We start from the raw sequence: 23253 nt of genomic DNA on the forward strand, positions 1-23253 counted from the left end.
TTTTGTGGCACGTTCAATTTTTAAGGTGTTCTAATATTATTAAATAATGGATAATATAATGGAAAAACAACAAATTATTTTAAAATAAATATGAATTAATAAAAAGATCAGTTGTGTGAATTAGATTTTGGTATCAAAAACTACATTTGATCTACATTCTCGCCAAACTATTGACCTGAATTCCTTTCTTGTGCCACATAAGATTCACTTGAAAATAGACTGTTTCTATTTTGCGATTCCTCTCAGCAGCGTTCATGAAACATTTCTCAATAAACTATTCACCTTCACACCGGGAACAAAAAAAAAGAAAAAATGTTCAGCTGCTTTGAAAAATTACAAGTCGGCGCAGACGACGTTAAATGTGATTAAGTTTGTCCCAGTTTATCTACAAATATGCTGATCTCGGGACAATTCATCTCTTATGAAGAAAGCTCTTTTAGACACATTCAGGCATTTCTCTACAGCGCACTGATCTTAAGGCACGTATTTTCATGATCCGATGTCATTTTTTATGCTTTTTTTTACAACTTAGCGTTTACTGCTGTGTTGATAAAATCACCCGAGACTCATTATGTTCTTATCTTTCTGACCCAGTTTAGATAAACATGTCAGAGTTTTCTGATATTCTCTCAATTATTTATTATTCTTCGAAAAGTGTTTACTCCTCGACTGAGTCATCTCCTTAAGTGACCTCCTTTGTTTCCTTATTTTCCACTCTTCGCGTACAGTGTTACTTTATTTACTAAAGTGTCGAAGGGTGTTGATGTAGATGTCATTGGTCATCATCCTCACCTCTCCATCACATCTATGGTTCTCTTCTGCATCGCTCACCATCACTGCCACTCATTATGACTTTCCTCATTCATCTTTGTAGCGTCTTTCATTCATAAATCTTCCTCTAAAACGTCCCTACATTGTACGAACCACAGCGCTCTCTCTATTATTCATTTATGCTGCTGGTGAATTATTTACAGATGTGGAGACACTGAGAGTGACCGGCAGAGTCATTCCAGTTTAAAGCTAATATAGGAGGTGAGAATAAAGACTCCAGTTGAGTGGTAATAGGGCTTTTATCTTGGGGGTTATTTATTGCAGCAATTCGGCAACGCTTAATGTATGTTCAATAATGGATCTAGACAGTGAGAAACGTTAAAAAAGCAAACGCTAATGCAAGTACTGAGAGGCCAGGGTCTTGAGCAATATACCACTCTAAAGATGGAAGACACGTGGAGGCAAAACTGAGAAAAATTCTCCAAAAATATGCCACTATTGTTCACTATAATGTAAACAGAGAATTGGTTTATACTCACTATTTTTGTTGCAGTATTGACTTTTTTTGCAATTGTAAAATTAGTTAACCTTACATAGATTTTATTTAATAAAGAATAAACAATTACATTTTAGGAACACTTTTTGTTGCGTTACTATGATTGAGTGTGCAAGGGCTGCAAAGACTTGGACTTAGACTTAAGCTGTGTCTCAAATTGTGCACTTTTCTAAATGTCGAAATCAGTGTTTGATTTTCATACAGTAGTACCCTGTCGAAATACTGTCTTACAGTGCACTGCTTTACAGTACACTGTTAGACATTGCAACCAGCCGTTGGAACCCTATCGTTGACAGTTGGCAGCACTTTTCGACAATCATCTTATTGAGTTGTTTCATTGTGTTATTATTGTTGTTTTGTGGTAAACTGAGTGTTTTCTCGAGACATTGACGCCGTTGTCTCCCCTGAAGAAGTGTCGTCAGTGACGTATCTTCCATTATAGTCATCTACGTCACTAAGATGGCGGACGGACAGAAAGTGTCCATCGAACGACGTTCAAGATTCTGGCCGTTTGAGTGCGCCAAGAAACTCGATTTTCGCACACAGCTAATTGGGACATACCTGTGCACTCAAAATACAAATTGTAAGTGCAAAAGTGTGTGATTTGGGACACAGCCCAGATATAAAACACATTTGAGTTCTAAACAAAGTCTAAGCGATTGCGACAGGTCCATTGTAGCACTTAAAGATTAGATTTTGGTCAAGACAGAGGGAACGCCAATCATGTCTTTACTAAAATAAACAATGTGGTAAAAGTACAATTATCTAAATGAGATCTAATAGACCTTTAAAGGATCATGTTTGGATAACTGGCTTCTTTTTAAGTTTCAACAAACAGGTTTGAATATGTTTAGTACGCTAAAATGTTGGTTGAGTCTTTTTTTTTTTTTACAAAGCAAGCAAATATTATTGTACACGCTGTGGATTAAAGCCTTGTATCTGCTGTTAGCATCATGATACTCAAAAGTAAATTTCAGAGATGAAAAACCTAGATCAGTTTAAATGGATCATATCCAAAATAAGGATTTCAAATTGAGCATCACACGTAAAAGCAAACCAATGTGAAAGTTGAGCTATAAAGAGAAACACACATTATATGGACCTATTTTATTTACATCTATTTTTGAATACAACAACATTATTGGCCTCTACAGCATCTTGTAGTACAATTCTGTCTCTATCCTCCATCCCATTAAAACCTCCCTCCTACTATCTTTGTAGTGTATCGACTTGCAATTTAGTCCACATCAATTATTTATTGCTACTTGTACTAGTTAAAACATTAGCATAATACATCACTCTGTTTTTTTCGAATCCCTCCTTCTTGTTCATCTCATCTTCACCAACGGCTCTTCGCGTCGCTCGTCTCATTATGCTCGATCTGGCCTCCCGCAGTCTCACCTCCTGACTTTAGAGGCAGAGCTGTCTCGCATCCAAGAAGTCAGCGGCCACCAGAGGAAGCGCGTGGCGGAGATCCTCGGCGGTCTGATGAGGGACCTGAGTGAGTTCGGCAGCATCCTGGGGAACAGAGACATCAAGCTGGTGAGTGGAGGAGCACCTATAGAAATAAATAACTATCCTGCAGAGACCATACTTCCATCTCGTTCAACTTGGCAAAAACAATCCAGAGATAAAACAAACTTGCTCAGGTAAAAAAAAAAACTCAGAGCTTGTTGACTGTGCTAATGAAGTGGAAAGACTGTGCTGAGCGTTTTAAACCTAGTTCCTCTGGGTTCCTTTGAACACGAAAACAAGCCACCATATAAAAAACATAGTCCCTGGCGAGGCTCATTAACGCTGCTCTAGAGCTGGAAACACTCACACCTTGAACTGAACAAGTTGTCGACCCTTGCTTGACCTCCAGAGTGAGTCCGTATCCCAGATCCCTGTCACTGCTGGAGATCTTGGGTCCAGTGTGACAGAGGCTAATCTGTCCTGCGGGTCCTTCTAACAGATGGAACACTAGATATGAGGGCGTGAAGGTAGACCAGCCGGTGCTATTAGCAGCAAGAAGGAGGATAATGATACAACTCTGGAAAATTAAAGGCAAAAAAAAGAGCTAATCTCAAATGTAATTTTTTTTTATTTAATGTAATGTTTGTAGAATCATAAATATATAAATATGAATGTGCTACGAGTGATTACATTCTTCAAGAAAAGTTGAAGGTAAGCTATTATCTATTATCATTTAGAATATTGTCTGCATATTGGAAATACTTTCATAACTTGGTGAGATTTTTAAAATGACACAAATAACCAAATTGTAATAATGGTAAGTGTTAATTATTTTAATTCTTTACATTAATAACTTAGTGTCTCAGCTGATGTATCAGGACTCTAAATGTTTCCTGAGCTTAGACTGAAACGTATATTGCTTAAGTCATGTTTTTGGTGGATAATCCCCCTCAAAACGTGTTTTATCTCAAATAAAATCCCTTTCAAACGTGATAAACATGTTCAAACTCATGTGCCAGACATGTTTTCCTGAATTAGTTAGTATTAATAACTATTAATAATTTAACTTAATAATTTGTATATCAAAAGTTTGTATTTGATTGTGTTTTTTGCTAAAGAATTGAATGAAAAAACATAGAGCAGTTTTTAAATATACTTACCTTTTATATTATATTTTAGGATATGACTAAAACATATTGAATTTACAACATTAGAATTCAAATATCCAACCCTATGTGTAAAACAGTTTTATTAATTGTATTCAACTGATTGAAAAATAATTAACCTTTCAATATAAATATAATTAAATTAAAAAATATGTCAATGCTATATATTATATAATATTAATATAATCCCCCTTTCAGGAGGGTTTGTAGAAGTTTCAACAATTGAAATATTCTGATAAACTTCCATACTTTTAATCCATTTTTATGCATTTGCATTTCATTTGAACTCTTTGAACTCTTGTCTTGTGAGAAAAGATTTTGCCTGAAGCAAGAAACGCTCCACATCCTCCATATTCACTGAAGAATCACTGAATAAATCAGGCCTTCTCCACTTTCTTAAATGAAGCTGTAAGCCTGACACCTGAATGAACACCTCGGCGTCAGTGATGTGACACCTCTTTAGCCTTCAATCCGGAAATCTCTTCCTCGCTCTGTTTAAAACGTCTCCTCCACTTTGCCCCTCGTTCCTCCTCAGCCCGTGGAGATCACCGGGGCGATCGAGGAGGAGTTTTCCGTGGCTCGTCTGTACATTAGCAAGATCAAGTCGGAGGTGAAGTCGATGGTGAAGCGCTGTCGCCACCTGGAGAGCCTGCAGACGGAGTGTCACCGCAAGATGGAGGAGACGGGCCGAGAGCTGTCGTCGTGTCACCTCCTCGTCTCACAGGTTTGGGAACGTCGGAATACTGAGTAATGCCTTAGTATTAGAGGGTTTGTATTGCTAAGTATCTGAGGATACAATACAGGGGAAAAATTATAATATATTGTGATACTGTAGCAACAAGAATATATTTGTAGTATTGTCCAAGTACTTGACTCTGGTGTTGCAGAATTTACAGACCACATGACTGTTGACAAAGTCGTAATTGCTTTCTATTGTCTTGAAACTAAAATATGTCCAAATATTTATCTTTAAAAGAAGCTCGAATCAACTGTATCCTCTTGCCCTCAGTCGTTGCCGGGATCCCGCGGTATTTCATTGTTCCTTTATCTGGGAGGATATAATTACTGTTTATAAAAAATAGAGGTTTAATTGAAACACAAAAATGAACAAACACTGTGAATGAATACAATTATTTATTTATTGTATTAGAATCATAAACTTTCACTGCCAATTTTGGGATATTTTTGTGGTGTCAGTACAGAATAAATTAAATAACACACAACATAAGCAATAGAAAAAACGAACCAATATACCAATTTTATTGAAATATAAACCATAAAAAATAAACTATTGTTTGAATTCCAAATCAAATATATTTATACATATATTTTTTTAAATAATACAAAAAAAAATAGATGAAATAAACTAAATATATCAAAATAATGCTGTTAAATATCAAGCAGTATCATATAAAAGAAATTGTGATATTTAAGTGTATCAATATTTTTTAGCACATCTACTTGGAACACCAAAAAAAACAACTGACAGGCACCTGTAGATAACTTGATAAAGTGTTGATGCCTGCGATGTTCCTCACATACTTGAAATGAACGATGACTCCACCGGTGTTTCTGCAACGTAAATGAAAGTGATGAACAGCCGCACAACTGAAAACACTCCCATCTGTTGTCGCTGTAAAACATTTTCACACCCAGAGTCTCTCTAAACACAGACCGCAGACATTTATCGTCTCAGATCTCAGGGTGAATTCTGACAGGCTGCTGGAGTGTGACGCGTCCCCTCTCATTAATAAACGGGTGTTCTGTTTGGATTCCCAGCACGAGGTGAAGATCCGCTCTCTGTCTGAGTACACACAGAAGGTGGAGCTGAAGAAGAGGCATCTTGAGGACAGATGCGACTCGCTGACGGAGGAACTGGCCAAACTCCAGGCTCAAGGTAGAACAGACTCTGATTAGAATTCCAGAAATGTCGCGGCGGCAGACGCTTCCTCAGTCACAAGACAGATAAGCAAATAACAAAGGAGACTGGAGGGTTTGGTGTCAACTCAGGTCAAAGCCTGCAGCTGCTGCTGAAATCAGAATCTTTTATTTTCGAATCCTGATTCAATTGCAGCGTGTGGAATTATTCTTGCAACTGGCCTCGTTTGTTGACAGACGTGCTGCGTTACTAAACTCTGATTTCCGGCTCGACTGAAGCCACCACAGCTGGTAACTTTCTATAATGAGGAAAACTAAAAAAAAAAACTTCCTAAAAAAAATGAGAGGCATTAGGATTTTGGATGTTTTGTTTTTCAGCTCAGAACTGTAACCTGTGTTGTCTCGTGCATACATTGCCTATTGGGTGTGTGTCCATGTGATGTGTTTACGAAGGATTTCTACACACGAATGGAACTCTTTGTAAACCTTTATAGTAGCTCCTTCGAAGATAGTGCTCTTGTTTGACCACCAGACAATTGAGTTCGGCTGGTAAAATTCCCTTTTTAAAAACTGTTGAGAGTCTCCTGGTCTAAGACTACAGATGCTTATTAAGGAAAACTAAATATTTATTCCTGTATGACAGTTCAGAATATGAAATGGTTGAACATACATTATTTTTTGAAAGTTTAAGATGGAGTTTATAAAAGCAAGCCAGCAAGACAATCCTGTTAAATGACTATAAAGTACTAATTCAAGATTTAAGTGCTGAGAAATTGCTGCATGGTACGAGGTAGCAAATTGATTTTGTAATTCATTAGAAAATATATCTGTTATAAAAATAGTAATAATAATAATAATAATACATTTTATTTAGAGGCTTATTTCACTGCACTCAATGATGTTGTACATAAAATTGAAACAGCAAAGCATAAAAACAGATTTAAAAATATTGAAAACATTAAGACACACGTAAAAATGTTTAAATAACAACGTAAATGGAAAGAGAATGACAACCAATAAGAACATAGGTGTAACTAGAGAGGATGATGGAGATCATTTATTTGTTTGATTTTCTATGACTTTATAAGATTTGAACCAGGTCCCCCCTTTTTTTAATGGAAGGTTGTGTAGTTAAAATAGTGTTAAAAATTATCAAAAAAGAACCAGCGCTCTAGTGATATTAAATAATACAACATACTATTTTAGAATTTACCTGGAATAATGAAGCACTAAGCTCAAAAAAGCTCAAAAATGTATTTGGTAATAAACCATGAAGAAGTTCCTTGTTGGATTTGTTAACTTGTTATATATATAATTAAAAAACATTTGGTTTTATTTTTGTGTGATTGTTCAGAAATACCTTTATTTGTTTTAATCACTGTCATGGTTGAGAAGTAATGAGCACAAAGTCAAGGTTCTGTGCTTTTAAATTGTGTTTGACTTCTTCAGACATTGTTAACCTTAGGCGGGTTGCGGTCATTACGGACAGGCACGTCGAATACTGTGTAGTGTTAACATCATCGTCAATAAAGGGTTGGGCTGGAGGAGGCATAGTTGCTGAGACAAGAACCCGTGGGAAATTCCGAACCATAAAGAACGAATAAGAAGTCATCTCATCACACACAACACTTGTCTACTACTACTTGAAAAGGAAGTTAATCGACGAGTTAAACATAATATACAAGTGTCCCTATTTGTCCTTTCTCTTGTGTTAATCAATGAAATTCAAGCTACAAGAGAAACAATATAAGAATAAATGTGTGAAAACTATATCAGAACATTTGAGCAACGTCCCATATCTACCTATATGGTTACTCTGGTCCTTACTAACCGTGTAACCCTTACTAACCCTCATTTGTGCGGTGATTTAATCTGAAAAATATGAATAATTACATCCAGGAAATCTGTCAGAAACTCCTTTAACATAGTTCAAATCTATATGCAGTTCTGTACCGATCTATAGGAGCTAGCAAGGTACTTTAGCCCTGTTGATAAACTGAGATTGAAATAACTGACTCTCAGGAGTCAAGCTGTTGTTGACCGAAATCATCAATATAATCACTGAAGCTTGAAGAAACTCTCCGGGAGCAAATCGATCTTTTACAGAAAAAGCTGAGCTCTACTAAATAACCCAACAGAAGCATTTTGTTCATGCTGGTATTAAATGTTGCAGAGGTTGTTGAATAATTAATGCTCTGTGTAGTGAATATTTAGAAAATAACTCAAACCCCTGTGTACAATACTCTGGAAGTGCAGCCTTAAAAATATGGAGTAAATCATATTTATAATAATTGTATTCATAGATTTTTGTTGCATAGAAAAAGAAAAAAACCTTGAAAAAAACTTGTTACCATAATGGTGCAGATTTTGTTGTCTTTTTCTGATCATCTTTTAAAATTAAAAAATTAAAGCCTTAAAAGTGTTCTACAATGTATCATATATTTTCAATAACTCTATTATTTTTAAGCAAGCAAATATGTACTATTTTTTTGTGGAATACAATAGCTCTTATTTAATCTTTTTGTATTTATTTCAACTTTTATTTTTTAGTATCTACTTTTATGTACTAAACTCATTATGCCTGTGTTTAAACTGTGCTAAACTCTTGTGTTATCTCAGGGTCAAGGTGACCCAAAGGCCCGAAAACAATGTGTTTGTTTGCACAGTTTAAGCAAAGGCATCAAGAGTACCAGCATGGCATCAGTACTGGATAAAATATTTCAAAGTTTTCATGCATTTTTTAAGAATAAATCAAAATCGTTCATTTTTTTTGTTCTGCTTATTTTTAATATTCACAGAATTCATTTCACTCTTTGCACATTTAAAAACAATGTTTAGTCCAAGAATTTATATTTATTTTATGACATGTATTTCTTCTACAACATTGGTTCATTGTCATGTTTGCTGGTTCCATTTTGAACAATTGTTTCTTTACCTCCCTCTTCAAGGTTAATTGTTGTTGTTTTTTTTTGTTTTTTGCTCATTTTTTGCGACATGACACAAAGAATAATGGAATTGCAATAAAACGTTAAGGGAATTAGGATTATAGATCCAATAAGATCATTAGATCATGTTCTCTGGTTTAATTTGTTTTAGTCCCTGTCACATACATGCAGACGTCTACAGAGAAACAGGAACATTTGACCTTATAAAACACATTGTACAATTGAGTCACGAACATAAATCAACTTTTACGTGACAGTGTTGAGAAAATGTTTTTTTCTTCCTCCACTGTAAGAAACACATAAATTGAACTATCAAAACAGTGAAACAGGGTTTTGAGGTAAAATCTGTGTTTGGCTCCGATGAGCTGGAAATGCTAGAAAGCGAACTCAAAACAATTTCATTGGCTTCAGTGCAGAGATGTGGCCTGAGCCAACAGGGTCTTTGTCTGCTGTCAAATAGGAATACACAAAAAAAACATCTCAGGCTGCTGCTGAAGCGTAGATTATTGGAACATTTTAATGTTGTCAGAGGTCGCGGCGATGACAGCCTGACGAGAACTCGCAGGAAAACCCAAGTCATTTGGAATTCAGACAGCAGGTGATGTAAGCCATCGAACTTCAGTAGATAACCAGTGGATTTACAGAAGGTGAATCAATTCCTTCTGGTTCCCTCGACCAAACAAGACTCCGGCTCTCACACAAGATAAACACAAAGAGCCTCGGGTCATGTTGAGCAGCGCCGACATAATTTCATCATCAGGCGGGCGAGTCGACACTGAACCCTTTCACTGACACTCCAAAGCTACATCGGGACCAATCGACAAGTCCATTTGGGTCTCGCTGACCTCAGTGTCAATCAGTCCTTTTGTGCCACACTTCTCCATCACTTGTGTCTAGCAGGTCTTTCTTTTCAGATAAGCATGTTTGAAATGTGGGGGACTGCTTTCAAAAACATGTGCTATTAAGGCAAAGGAGAGACTATTATATTCTTAAACCCTTATTCATGGTCCTGTCGCCACTGACTTCTGAAGTTCTGAAGTCTTTGAAGGTTTTTCATTTCCTGGAAAAAATAGGCAAAGAATTGTGGCTTTATACTGAGGGAACTCTTTTTTTTCCCATACCATCAATTTTACAGAAGAACTGGACAAACACAAAGCACATAAACCTGAACATGGGTCAAGAGTCAGACGGACTTCTCGCTACAATAACTCCTGAATGATCTGTGCGATTAAAAAAAAAGTGTTTTTTAGAAGCAGGAAATAATTATTATATTATTATTATGCATATGAATAAACAGTCATGTTGAGAATGTGATAAACTCGTAAACTTGTAGATGAAAACAGTGAGTTGAGTAGGAGCCGGAAAGGAATATCCATTAAATTAGAAGTTCCAACTGGACAGTACTGTTTCAACTATGAAAGCATAGGAACTGGTGCAGAAAAATGGCAGCAGGTGCTCTGGACTGATGAATCAACATTTGAATTATTTGGCTGAAGCAGAAGGCGGTTTGTTCGCTAAAGGGCTGGAGAGCAGTACATAATGAGTGTCTACAGGCAACAGTGCAACATGGTGGAGGTTCTTGCAAGTTTGTGGCTACATTTCTGAAAATGGAGTAGATTTGTTCAGGATTAATGGTATCAATGCTGAGAAATACAGGCATATACTTCCATCCATCATGAAAACCATCAGGGAGGCGTATGATTGGCCCAAAATGTATTCTGCAGCAGAACACCGACCCCAAGCATATACAGCCAATGTCATATAGAAATATCTTCAGCTTAAAGAAGAAGAAGTCCCGAAAGTGACCCACAGAGCCCTGATCTCAACATCATGTCTGTCTGGGATTACATGAAGAGACAGAAGGGTTTGAGAAACATCTACAGAGGATCTGTGGTTAGTTCTTCAAGATGTTTGGAACAACCTACCAGCCGAGTTCCTTTAAAAAACTTTGCAAGTGAACCAAGAAGAATTGATGCTGGTTTGAAGGCAAAGGGTAGTCATACCAAATATTGATTTGATTGACATTTCTCTTCTGTTCATTCCCTGCATTTTGTTAATTGATGAAAATAAACTGTTAACACTTCTTAGTGGTTGCCTCATTTAAGTAGAAATCTGTAAAAAGCAGTAATATAATATTGTTTTTAATGTTTATTTCATATACATGGAGGTCATATACAGTATGCTAGTGTTTTTTTTCCTGTGCTCAATGCGGGTTTTTACTAAATGTGTGTCTACTTTCTGTGTTGTAGAAACCATGTCGCAGGTAGTCGGGGGTGATAACCTAACAGATCTTCAAGAATCTTGTGAGATAAAGGTAACCACGACAACACGAAACCTCACGTAGTGACCACCAATTCCATTGATTCCTTCTCCACCAAAGCACGAATGAATAATAGTTTCTTTCTCATTTGTCGCTCCTGCATACAACTCTCTGCTTGTTCATCGACAAAGCTTGTGTTGATTTATGGATTTAATTGATTTTTTCTTCACAAGCAATTACACTTGCACATGCCTCTGAGTATCTCAATCCATGATTCAGACAAAAGCAATACAACAGGGAGCTTCTATTTTAAGATTTTTGTTTTTGTTTGTCATATCAAGGACACAAGAAACAAGAGATACAAACAATAACTTAAAGAATAAGCTTTGGGTGAAACTGAACAATGATATAAGGAATGTAAAAGTAGTGGTGAAACAAAAATAAAAGATTCATTTCCAGAAACCAAAACAAGCATAAACGTCTTGCTATTTTCTCACTTTGTGGGAACCTGGGGCCTCATGAACTAAGAAGTTTGTAGAACTTCTACTAAATATGTCCTGAAGCTGAAATCCAGAAGATGGCGCAGAACAAAAATATTCAGATGTATGAATCTGTGCGTGACACGAATTCAGGCACTTTTCCTTCGTACATCCCAATCAACGTATAATTAATCGTAGACTTGTTCGTCCCTTTCCACGCCCTCATTTGCATATGGAAATCATATTTAAATGAGCCAGAGTCTGTGATTTTTCTCCCCGCGATCAGAACAAACAAATGAAACATGAATGTAAACTGGTTTAATTGTTTATATTCGTTCATTTAAACATTTCTGACATGGACCACATACTTACATTTAAATATTTCGGACGAGCTCCGGTTTAAATGTTTGTATATAATACAAACACAGTTATTAATGCGAATTCTTTATTTACAGACGATCAGGGGCTTATTTGAAACATCTCAAAATGAGTTAAACAAAAATAAATCTGTAAATCAGTAACTTAAAGTGTATTGATGATAAAGACGATCTGATCATTTCATATAAATGTGTGACGCAACTGCAACACCCGCAAGTTCTTATTACATTTATAAAAGAAAAAGTTTTGTGTACAAATGACAAATGAACAAATCATTTGACAGTTATTTATATAGGTGTGTTTTTCAAAGAGATCTTTGGATCACATGATCACACGGCTTCAGCTGCTTTCATTCTACATCTTCACTTTGATCAAACATTATTTCACAAAAATCTTTATGACTTTAAGCATCAGACGTGAATAATTTTCTTTCTTTATATTATTAAAATTTAATGAATAACATTTTTTTTCTGAATAGCGTAAAATAGCGGATTAAAATATTCATTATAAAATTATCGATGTTGTCTTAATAAATATAGATCATCAATTTGGTGAATGAGAACATATTAATACGTTTGTGAATAATTGAATATCCACTCATGTAACTACAACTACTGTGAGTTAATTAATGATCAATATTGATTGTTAATGTAACTCTTATGTGAACATCTCAACGTGACCAGTGAGGCTAACATGCATCTGAGCAGCTGATCCAGGCGTACACGACCTACAGACCTTGCGGGAATTATGAACTTCGTACCGCTCTTTTCAGTATTGATGCATATGGACTTTGACGTGGGAAGGTTGCTAAGCACGTATTTTAAAACCCCTTAGTACATGAAGCCCCTGGTAACTTGTCCAAGGCTGTGGACCGAGGAGACACAAGGAAAATAAAAATCATTACATAAACTCATTCTCGCAACGATCCTTAATGTTCAAATTAGGTTTGCATTTACTGAACAGTCGATATCTAGGACAAGGATAAGAGGGCTTTTTTCTCCTTTAAGCGCCGACATACTGTTATATGCTTTACCATCTTCATGACATTTATAAAAAATCACTATCTCTGACATATATATTCACAGCTCACGGGAAAACAACCTGTCCCAGCTCTGAGACTCTACTCTTTGTTGTTCTAGATATATAGAGCATATATATTAATAGTAGTTGAAATTACTACTGAATCAAACATTTTTTTGTGGGCTGCATAAAACAATTTGGCCTTTGAGCCTTTAGTTGCACATGTGCTTCATACAGGAAGTGATCATAAGAGGAGTCCTGGGAATGCTTTTGTGTTTCTGTTCATGCTTAGTTGTAGAAAAGGAAACAGCATCTAAAACTGTCTTTGAAACAGATTAAGCCCAGTGACAGTTCCATTTCTTTTCACAGTGTGGGTTATGTGATGAGATTCTTCAGCAGAGACACGCTGCCTTGATCCAACAAGATCTCTGGAGAACCCAACTGATACTTGATTCAATCTGGTATCCTGGGTTTCCTGGATCAAAAGAAAATCCGCTTGCTATGTGAACTAGTATCCACTTTGGGGTGAACCAGAATGATAAATAGCCTCTGTAGCCCCCAGACTGAGGTCGTTTGTTGGATTTCCACAGGGTCATGACTTCCCTCAGAAGCTGGGATTTCGGTATCTAATCAAAAGGAGGGAAGACTTCCTGTTGTGGGACTGTAGTCCTGCTACAAGGTCCTGACATTGAAGGATGGACTGAGATGACGACTGTATTCCTTTATCACTTTCTCACTAAACGGCATATTAGTCTCTGTTACTGCTCAACGAGGTGGTAGCATTGGATTGATGAGGTCAGGTCAGCTCAGAGCAGGAGGGAAGGTAGTGCATTTAGATTGTTTGAAGACTGTAGGTCTTGCTCTTGTTAGCTTGATAAGTAGGTCAACGAGAACATAAAGCTAGCTATGAAGCATTCCGTCGAATGAACAAAACACATACATTTTCCCACCACACTCATGCAGAAGTTGTTTTATTTTGGTGATTTGAATGTTGAGAGCAGGAGTAATAAGAAAACATACAAGTCTAAAGGTTCTTTAAATATGCAGAAGAATCTTAATAACGCCACCAAAATGTAATCAGATTGTTGTCAGATTACAAACATTTCCTCACTGTTTTATTAAAAAACGTATTTGTTTATTCACCAGCACAGTGAGACATGAACTCCTTGGCAGAGGGAAATTAAAAGTGTTTTTGGTAATCTTATCTTCACCATGTCAAAGATGTGTCACGTCTTATAAGGGGTTAAGGGTCCCTGAAATATTATAATAATGTCTATTTATATAGCGCCTTTCTAGACCAGGGTCACAAAGCGCTTTGATTACGGGTAAAAAATGTAAATTGAACCAGGTTTAACAAAAGACAAAAATAGAAACTTATAACTGAGACTAATTACATTCTGTGTGACTATTGTGACAAACATGGCAGAAACTTTATGGATACCTGTCAAGACAGTTTAATAAATCTGTTGTACCCTCTGTCAGATCTCAAATCATATGAAATGAGCTCCTTGGCCGAGGTATGTGGTGTCTCAGTACCTTTCAAGACGGTCCATTTGTTTTTATCTTTCGCTTTATTAGTACAGTGAAATCATTTTAAATCGACCTAATATCAGTTGACCATTGAGATATGAGGGCCAGTAGATAACTTTGATTCGATGTCTTTGATTAAGTCTCAGATGAGTCTCCTCAACGAAATACTGCTGTAGGCCAATTCCTTTTTTTTCATCCCATTGACGTCAATGTTACGTTGAAGGGAAGGGTGAGTCGAGTTACATGTGTGCAGGAGTCTCACGCATCCCTCAGTAGATGGTCCTGTTCATAACAAATGGATGAATCACGAGCGGCGCCTGAGCCGTGATCATAGAAGAGCTGGTGCGAGTGAATGCTAATGACATGCCAGACACTCACAAACATGCTGGGTTTCTGCCCAAATTTCATGCATTCCATTATCTGCACGTTTGTGTATGCATGAGAGGGTTGTGCACATGTGCTGACCGAATGACGCGCTGCAACTCAATCAGGCTTGTGTGTTTGTGAGACCCTCGTGCGGATTCTCTGCATGTGCCGGCGTTTCTCACTCTCTCCAACCATTCATCACCAATGATACTTTCGTGTCTCTCTCTCTCTTTCTCTCTCTCTCATTATTCACCCCCTCTTGTTTGTACCTCAGAGGCTTGTGGAGCAGCAGATGGAGTTGCACCGTGAGGCGCACAGCAAACAGCTCAGACGTCTGCGAGACAAGATCAATGAGCAGCAGAGGATCATCGACGACTTAACCGAGTCAGTGCTTCATTGTGATCCCTCACTTTCTCTGACATTGACTGCCAGTTCGGAGGAAATGTTAGAAGTTGAAAATGAGTTGTCGGAATACTTTCAGTCCTGTAAATGAGGGTTTTTTTTTCATCTGAATAGGAACATTTTCTTAAACTGTTCTGTAGCGCTTCACACATGGCTGCACACGCAGGACTTTTACACTTCTGACAGCCTCAAAGCACAGACCCTGCTTTCTTTCTCCCATTTAGTTATCATCAAGGACTTAAACGGCCAGATATCTTGGTTGGCAACACAAGTGAGAAAATATGCTCTAGCAAATCATCTGAGGCCGGTGTAGCTTCTCGTTTTAGGGACCAGTGGACCATCAATGACAGAGATTTAAATTTGTGCAGGAATTGTCTGATAAAAGGTGACTGTCTTGCTAGCTTGCTTTGATTTAGGATAAGAAGTTACTGATGGATGGAAATATGTAAGTAAGTAAGTAAGTAATTTATATTTATAAAGCGCTTTTCCAGACCAGGGTCACAAAGCGCTTAAACAATCAAAACAATACTCAATAAAATATAAACTTAAATGGTCAAGATAACACTGAGAACAACACAGGAGATCAAGAAAATCAAGGAAAAGCCTGCACAAATAAAAGTGTTTTAAGATGTTTCTTGAAGGAGTCAGTAGATCCATCAAGCGCAGAGGGAGAGGAAGATCGTTCCAAACAGTCTGGAAGAATTTCTCTCCTCTGGTCCTGAACCGTGTTCAGGAACCATCAGTAGATTCTGATCCACAGACCTAAGAGCCCGAGCTGGGGTGTAAGTCTGGATCAGATCTGTAATGTACGGAGAAGTCTGACCATGAATAGATCTGAAAGTAAGAACCAGAATTTTAAAGTTGAACTTGAAAGAAACTGGAAGCCAGTGAAGAGATTTAAGGATCGGAGAAATGTGAGTTCTTCTACTAGATCGGGTCAGAATTCTCGCTGCAGAGTTTTCAATTAACTGCAGTCGAGACAGCTCCTTCTTGTTAAGACATGAAAACAGACTGTTGCAATAGTCCAGACGAGAAGACACAAACACATGGATTACAAACTCGAGATCATGTTGTGACATCATTTTCATAAGTTTAGAGATTTTTCTCAGTTGAAGGAAACAGTTTCTTGTCAGTTTTCTGCAGTGCTGAACTAGAAACATGTCTTTGTCAAATACAGCAGCCAGGTTTCTCAGAAAACAGGATAAGAAGGTAAACTGAGATTGTTCATAATTTTAGTTGCTTATTTTAATAAGGCTTTTAACAAAATGTGGTATATAATGGTCCCTCGTTTACAGTTGTGTTCGGTTTTAAATTTGGATTTTGCATAAATTAGTGAAGGTGTCATGAGACTGACTCTTATTGGCTCAGTTGGAGGAAGTGGCTGTTCTATGGGATGAAGGTTAAAAGAGAGAATTGTTTTGGATATTGCAGCAAGACAACAGTGTTTCTGTGTTTCCCAATCAACACAGTTGAATTCATACAGTAGGATTTAAATATAGAATCAAAGAAATACAATTAAAATTGAAATATTATTGCAAAAAAAATCCATGAAACAGCTATATTGGGGAAGGTGTACCACGATGAGACAAGGGACCCGTGTATTTGTTTTTCTTCTATCGATGTTCAATGGCTATGACCCCCCTCACATTAGTGACATTTATTTCCTAACAATAGTGATGGATGAGCATATGTTCTGCAGGGAAACATCAATCCATTTTTTCTACATTTTCCAGCATGAAACTCGAAACATTCAGGTTATTATAATAAATTACAGGTTTTCGTTCCTCGTATTTTAATCATTCCAATGCAATAAATGCAAACAAAAATTTATGAAACAAATGACTAACTGACTGTCCACAACAAGTTGAAAATGTAGTTGAGAAAGACATTGGCCTTTAAACATATATTGCAGCAAAAGGTTTATGTTATTGTAATTAAAACAACATGCAGAGGTCCTGATTTTAGGAAAAACGTGATTTAATCGTCATGTAATTAAATTGAATTGGTATATAATCTTAAATTTTTTACCTTTTTTTTTATACAAAAAGCTAATTGACTGTCATTTTCGTGCAGCTGTAACCAGAGGCAGGAGCTGGAGTTGGAGCAACTGCACGGTGACTTCGAATGTCTGCGGACGCGCGAGCACGACAAGAGCCGACAGCTGGAGGAACTGAAGTGAGCACTCTACTGTCCATCTCTAGGAAGCCTCACCATATGGAGGCCCGAGGGCATGTGGGAGGGGTCAGCTGCCTCGCTGGGTTCTTCCGGTCTCTTTCATCTTTGTCGCTTGTTCTTTCTTTTATCACCCTGCAGCTGTGGCTGTTTTGTTTACACAGTTGAGGTGTTGACTCACAAATAATTGCTTCAATTAAGCATAAGAGTTAAAGGAAGCAGTTGTTTCCTTCGATTTTTGCTTTACTTGAGAAAACGCCTCCTTCACTTTTCATCACCGCGATGACCTCTTTGAGCAAACCAGTCACCAGCTGCTAATGGCCAAGTTCCTGGCCGACCTTTGCAGCGACTTGCATCAGGCGGCAGATGGACGTCCGGCCGTTCAGACGCTTCATCATCCTTTTGATCCTCGATTCTATCCAAGATTGATGAAGTGAAATTCATTACGCAACATCATCTCAAACCATCTGCTTGTCTATAGGTTTCTCCATGAGCGACACGAGCAGTCCAAGCAGGACCTCAAAGGACTTGAAGAAACTGTCGTAAGTCATTATCAACCGTCACGATTCGCTTGTCTCCTTTTAATCTAAGTAACCTAAATACTCCTTTGGGTTCTAGGCCCGAGAGCTTTACACCCTCCACAACCTTCGCAAGCTTTTTGTTCAAGATCTCACCACACGAGTCAGAAAAGTAAGTATTTATTTAATCACTGCAGAAGGAGAGTTCCTCATACATCTGCAGCCTGTCCTGTGACAAAAAATGTCTTTTCCAGCAGAGTGCACAAATGCATCGGGATGAATGCGGGGGATTTATCACCCAGAGACAAAAGATTTCCTTTCTTGAAAACAACCTGGAGCAGCTCACGAAGGTGCACAAACAGGTAACTGCAGGCGACCCACTTTATCGGCGCAGCATTGACCTGTAAAAACTCATGCAAGTATGAAATTGGAGAAACATTTTTCTTCCAGCTCTTACCTCTTAAAAGGCAATTATTCTTTTTTCAGCTTTCCATTCAAAGTTATTGTGGATCAAGATCATGTTCAGACCAATACGCATGTTTATAATGACAACTGTCTACATGTTCTTAGCAATTTGACCTATTAATAACACCTGACATCTTCATTTCCTCATTTTCTATACCAATGAACCTCATTAGTTGTCTTTCTCTCCTCCTATTTCCTGGTGTCTCCCTCTCAACACTATCCATCCTCTCCAATTGACCAATCCATCTTGCCTCCCTAACTTTGTCTCCAAATTTCTCTGTAAAGAATCATATAGGGAACTCTAAGCATCTTAAACTTTGACCCCTTTAACTTTACTATTCTCTTTCAAATAAGCAACGTTGGAGGTCTCCATGCTGTCCTATGTATTTTGTTAGAGCAGACCAGATTAATGTAGGCATTACATTCACAGACAAACCTTTAAATTAAAAAACTGCAAAAATAAAATATATTGACGAGCAAAAGTGCAAACCCTGGACGGTTTATTCTACGACAAAAGAATATTATTTTAGAAACGTATTTTTTCATTTCATTTTCTACCGCATAATCCCTTATGGAGGTCAACCTCTGTATGTTTTTGGACTGTGGGAGGAAACCAAAGTACCTGAAGTAAACCCCCGCAACACTGGGAGAACATACAAACTCCACACAGAAAGTTAACAAGTTGCTTTCCTCTGGACATGAAAGCAAACTCTTTAAAAAAAAACACTTTTTACATTGTAAAAAATCAATAGATCCCAAATTATGTGAATTATTGTTATTGTAATTGTAATTATTCCACAGGTCCTCGGACCAGGGATTGGAGACCACTGCTATAGAGCTTGACTTTCACTGTAGCTGCTACTTTCTTTTCGTCCCTGTCTATATATGTCAGTCTCTTCCCTTCACCTCCCTCTTTCTATTACTCTGTACGATTCATCCCAAATGCTCGGAATGTGTTTTCACTTCCTCCTTCGCTCCCTCCTGACAGCCTCTCCTCTCAACCTGAACCAGGGAGTCTTCAATTTTTCTAGAAAGGGTGAGAGTAGGTGCAGGTTTTTGGTCCAAACAAACAGGCGAACACAGTCTGCAGATGCCTGATAGGTTTCACTTCGTAGTCTTGTTTGGCTGGGAGTAAAAAAAAGCCCACTCAACCCGTTTTTTTACTCATCAGTATGTGTCTGTTTGTACAAAACTATTTTCATTTAAATGTTTACGTTAGAAAATTTACTTAAGCGCCGCCCACTGAAATGGTTTAATTTTTTTGGAACTGAAATCTCATTTACCATAAACGAACCCTGTAATTGGTCAATCATCAATGTTTGTCATCGTGCCTCATCAATCCAGGAAGTCTCGAACTCCAAGGGACTTGTGTATAAAGAAAGAAGCAGAGTGTTCTTCGCTGCTGCCGGAGTGAAGCCATTATTACGTCATAATGAACTCCGCTCGGGGGATTTCAGACGGGTAAAAACTTTATAAAGTAATAACTTCAAAACATCGTCATGATGATGAGAGACTTACTGCATCTTGGAGAGAAAGACTTCAACATTTGAAACATGTGAGTGAGTCAGGAGAGTTGGCTTTTTAATGTAAGTTGCCCTTGAAAAAACTTACATTTATCAGATATATTTAGCAAACAATCAAATTAATTTAATTGGATAAAGGTACCTTCCTAGAAAAGGATTATTCAGAGCCTTAATGCACATGCTTGCCTGCAGTTTAGCAACTATAGGCTTAAAAAAAGGTTGAAAATGAACCTACACCCTCCTTTTGCACTCTTGTTTCCTCCCATTTGCTCTCTGTATTTAATTGAACAAAAGTGATGACATAAATTAAACAAGTACAACATTAACAGTAATTTCCACCTAAAGTGTGTTGTGACAGCTTAATGCTGAGGTGCAAAACCTCTCGCACTCCAGTTGAGCGCTTGCACAATCCATCCGAAGATTAAATCACTAAAGAAAGCCTGTTCATAATTAGATTTTGAAAAGCCTCTTGGATGCTGAGGTTTGTTTACAGTTGCCTGATGCATGAATGCAGGTGCACTAATGTGACATCAGCTTATCGTGTTTGTTCTCACGTCTTTAGTGCAAGTTACGTTGTGTTGACGACTGTGTTGTTTAGAGACACATAGATGAACGAGGGAGGAGAGAAGGTAAGAATATATCGTTGCTTGCATTAGCTGAGGAGAGACAGGAGGTGGAAAAAAAGAAAATCTAAATACAAAGTAGTGTGCACAATTCATTTTTCTCAGGGCAAACAACAACAGCAACACAGGTCCCATAAATCATCCGACAACAGATTCGTTCTCCTTGGAGCCTCAGGATGTTTTTAAACCGTGGTTCGTTCCCCCACAGAGGAAACATAAAACACTTACCCGCGTTTGGCAGACGAATTAGTCCTCATGCAGGTGCACACGCAAACAAACTTCACTTGCTAACTTACACATCAAAGAACAACGGATGCTCAAATAGGTCAAACCCCTACATTTGTTGATCTCTGGTGCGTTCATATGCAAGCCTCTAGCAGAAACATGTAGATTCAGACTTGCAAAATGGGGGGGCGGGAGGGGGGTTGAGGTGCAATGCAGCAGTTTGTTAGGCAGAGATGAAATCCCAGAGTGAGTGCCGGGAGACTCCTCCCACCCACCACCTGCTGAGTCAATCAGAACTGAAGAAACTTCTGGCTGAAAAGTCCTGGTAGAGATGACGAAAACCTGAGTCAAGAACTACATAGTTAGTACCTCATATCTCTTAATTTATGTCAAGGGTTTTTCATTTTCACCAGAAGGTACATTTTCACAAAACGCAAAGAGTTTACTTCATCACAAGTTTGGATATCCTTCTTCAGTGATGTGGGTCAGATCCCAACATTGTCATTTTTTTATTTGTCATTATTTACAAGATCTTAGTGTGTTGTGGCTGCAGCCTGGTGCTTGCCAGGGTCTTTCTTTAGTAAGTAAGTAAGTAAGTAAGTAATGTTTATTTATATAGCGCTTTTCGAGACCAGGGTCACAAAGCGCTTAGACAATCAAAACAATACTCAAAAAAGTACATACTTCAAGATCAAGATAATACTGAGAACAACACAGGAGTTCGAGAAATTCAAGGAAAAGCCTGAACAAATAGAAACGTCTTAAGGTGTTTCTTAAAGGAGTCAGTAGACTCCATCAAGCGCAAAGAGAGAGGAAGATCGTTCCAAAGCTTAGGAGCAACAGCCTGAAAAGATTTCTCTCCTCTGGTCCTGAGCCGTGTGCGTGGAACCATAAGTAGATTCTGATCCACAGACCTTAGAGCCCGAGCTGGGGTGTAAGGCTGGATCAGATCAGTGATGTAAGGAGGAGCCTGACCATGAATAGCTCTGAAAGTAAGAACCAGAATTTTAAAGTTGATCCTGAAAGAAACTGGAAGCCAGTGAAGAGTTTTAAGGATCGGAGAAATGTGAGTTTCTTAGTGAAGGTATTTATTCTGTTTACATGACCAATCTAGCTAAAATCGAATGAATTTGAAAACTGCGTTAAACATCCTAAGATTGTTTTAATAGCCACTGCAACATTATCAAAAAAAAGTTTCAATCATCTTCGAAAAATAAGAGTTTTTCTTTAGACAAAGAGAAGTTTGTATTTTATTAATAATGACTAAGCATTGTCGCCTTTTTTTTGCCATCAAGACGAGTGTTTGGAAGTATTTCAGAGCATCAAGAAATTAAATGGTTCAAGTTATATATTATATAACAAATTAGAATGTCAACAAAATGGAATTTGGAACATTAATGTTAGTATAAACGTTCCAAATTTTTGCTTTATTTCTAAATAAAAGCCAGTCAATATAGTTATTGGTTCTTTGATTTGTCTGCTGTCATCTATAAGCTTTCTGTTAAGCTGTAAATTAAATGTAAAAATGTTCTTTTTATATTGAATTTAAAACGCTATGGGTAAAAACTTTTATTTTTTTTAAATGTACATTTTAAGTATTGTGTTAAGGATATCAAACTCTATGTGTCTAAAAACAAATTCCACCTTTCATTTTAGAAATTGTTGAACAAAAGTATTTAAAAAAAAAAATACACAAATGTCTTTAAAAAAAAAAAGAATGACCCGTTGCCTCAAACCCAATAATCCTAATGCACTGTATGTTTGGATAAAATCCCATCAATATACTTTCATTTGCAGCTATTCAATTTGTCTGCTGGCATCTATAAGCTTTCTGTTAAGCTGTTACTATCCCTCCTGCACATAGATAGCAGCTGCAAGTACGACTACATCATTACAAACAGGCTGATGTTGTGGCTGATCACTGGTTGTGTATCTCTACACACTCACTTTCCTTTGTCGCAGGCCTATTTTTTCGTAAAAGCCCCCCCTAGGACTCCTCGTAACGATCCTGGCAGGGTAACAGATAGGAAGTCCATCGACCACAGCATTTTTTACTCTTCAATTACACATTTGTGTTCAGCTGTGTGGGTCGCTTTGACTCCCTGTGTTGGACGAAAAGGAAACAGAATCTGCTTGCGGCTTCACACCACGAGCCCCAAGACTTTTCAGTCCCTTTTAGAACCAATTAGACCCCCCACGAGTTTCACAGGGGATGGTGATGTTAAGATGCACATGCATACTGAAGTACATCTCTTACTTACTTACTCTGAAGCCAGAATAAGACATGTTGGCTGTGTGTGTGTGTGTGTAGATGTGATACGAGATATCATTCCAAAGGAAAATTGCAGCGTTAGGCCTTGCTGATGTTTCTTTTTAAAAATAAAGACTGTCTTAGTGGGGTGTACACGAGTTTACTCCGGGAACTCCGGTTTCCTCCCACAGTCAAAAAACTTGGGGAAATTGATGGTAGGTAAGAGTGTGTGTGTGAATGATGTGTGTGTGTTTTTGTGTGCCCTGCGAC

At 37.7% G+C, this 23253-nt stretch overlaps 1 protein-coding gene across 3 annotated transcripts in view; it reads left to right on the forward strand.

Moving 5' to 3' along the window:
* kif5ab (kinesin family member 5A, b) overlaps positions 1-23253 on the forward strand; it is a 147663-nt gene that overhangs the window by 105982 nt on the left and 18428 nt on the right. For 2 of the 3 annotated variants that reach the window (XM_087801844.1, XM_087801846.1), the window contains exons 15-23: positions 2723-2869; positions 4484-4672; positions 5728-5845; positions 11021-11085; positions 15079-15188; positions 17280-17381; positions 17860-17920; positions 17997-18068; positions 18151-18258. In XM_087801844.1, coding sequence (XP_087657970.1) covers positions 2723-2869; positions 4484-4672; positions 5728-5845; positions 11021-11085; positions 15079-15188; positions 17280-17381; positions 17860-17920; positions 17997-18068; positions 18151-18258 — 972 coding nt within the window. The remainder of the gene's footprint in view (positions 1-2722; positions 2870-4483; positions 4673-5727; positions 5846-11020; positions 11086-15078; positions 15189-17279; positions 17382-17859; positions 17921-17996; positions 18069-18150; positions 18259-23253) is intronic. The other variant, XM_087801845.1, reaches the window with a different exon arrangement.

This window comes from Callionymus lyra, chromosome 10 (assembly GCF_982586985.1).
Source record: "Callionymus lyra chromosome 10, fCalLyr1.hap1.1, whole genome shotgun sequence".
Classification (NCBI taxonomy): domain Eukaryota; kingdom Metazoa; phylum Chordata; class Actinopteri; order Syngnathiformes; family Callionymidae; genus Callionymus; species Callionymus lyra.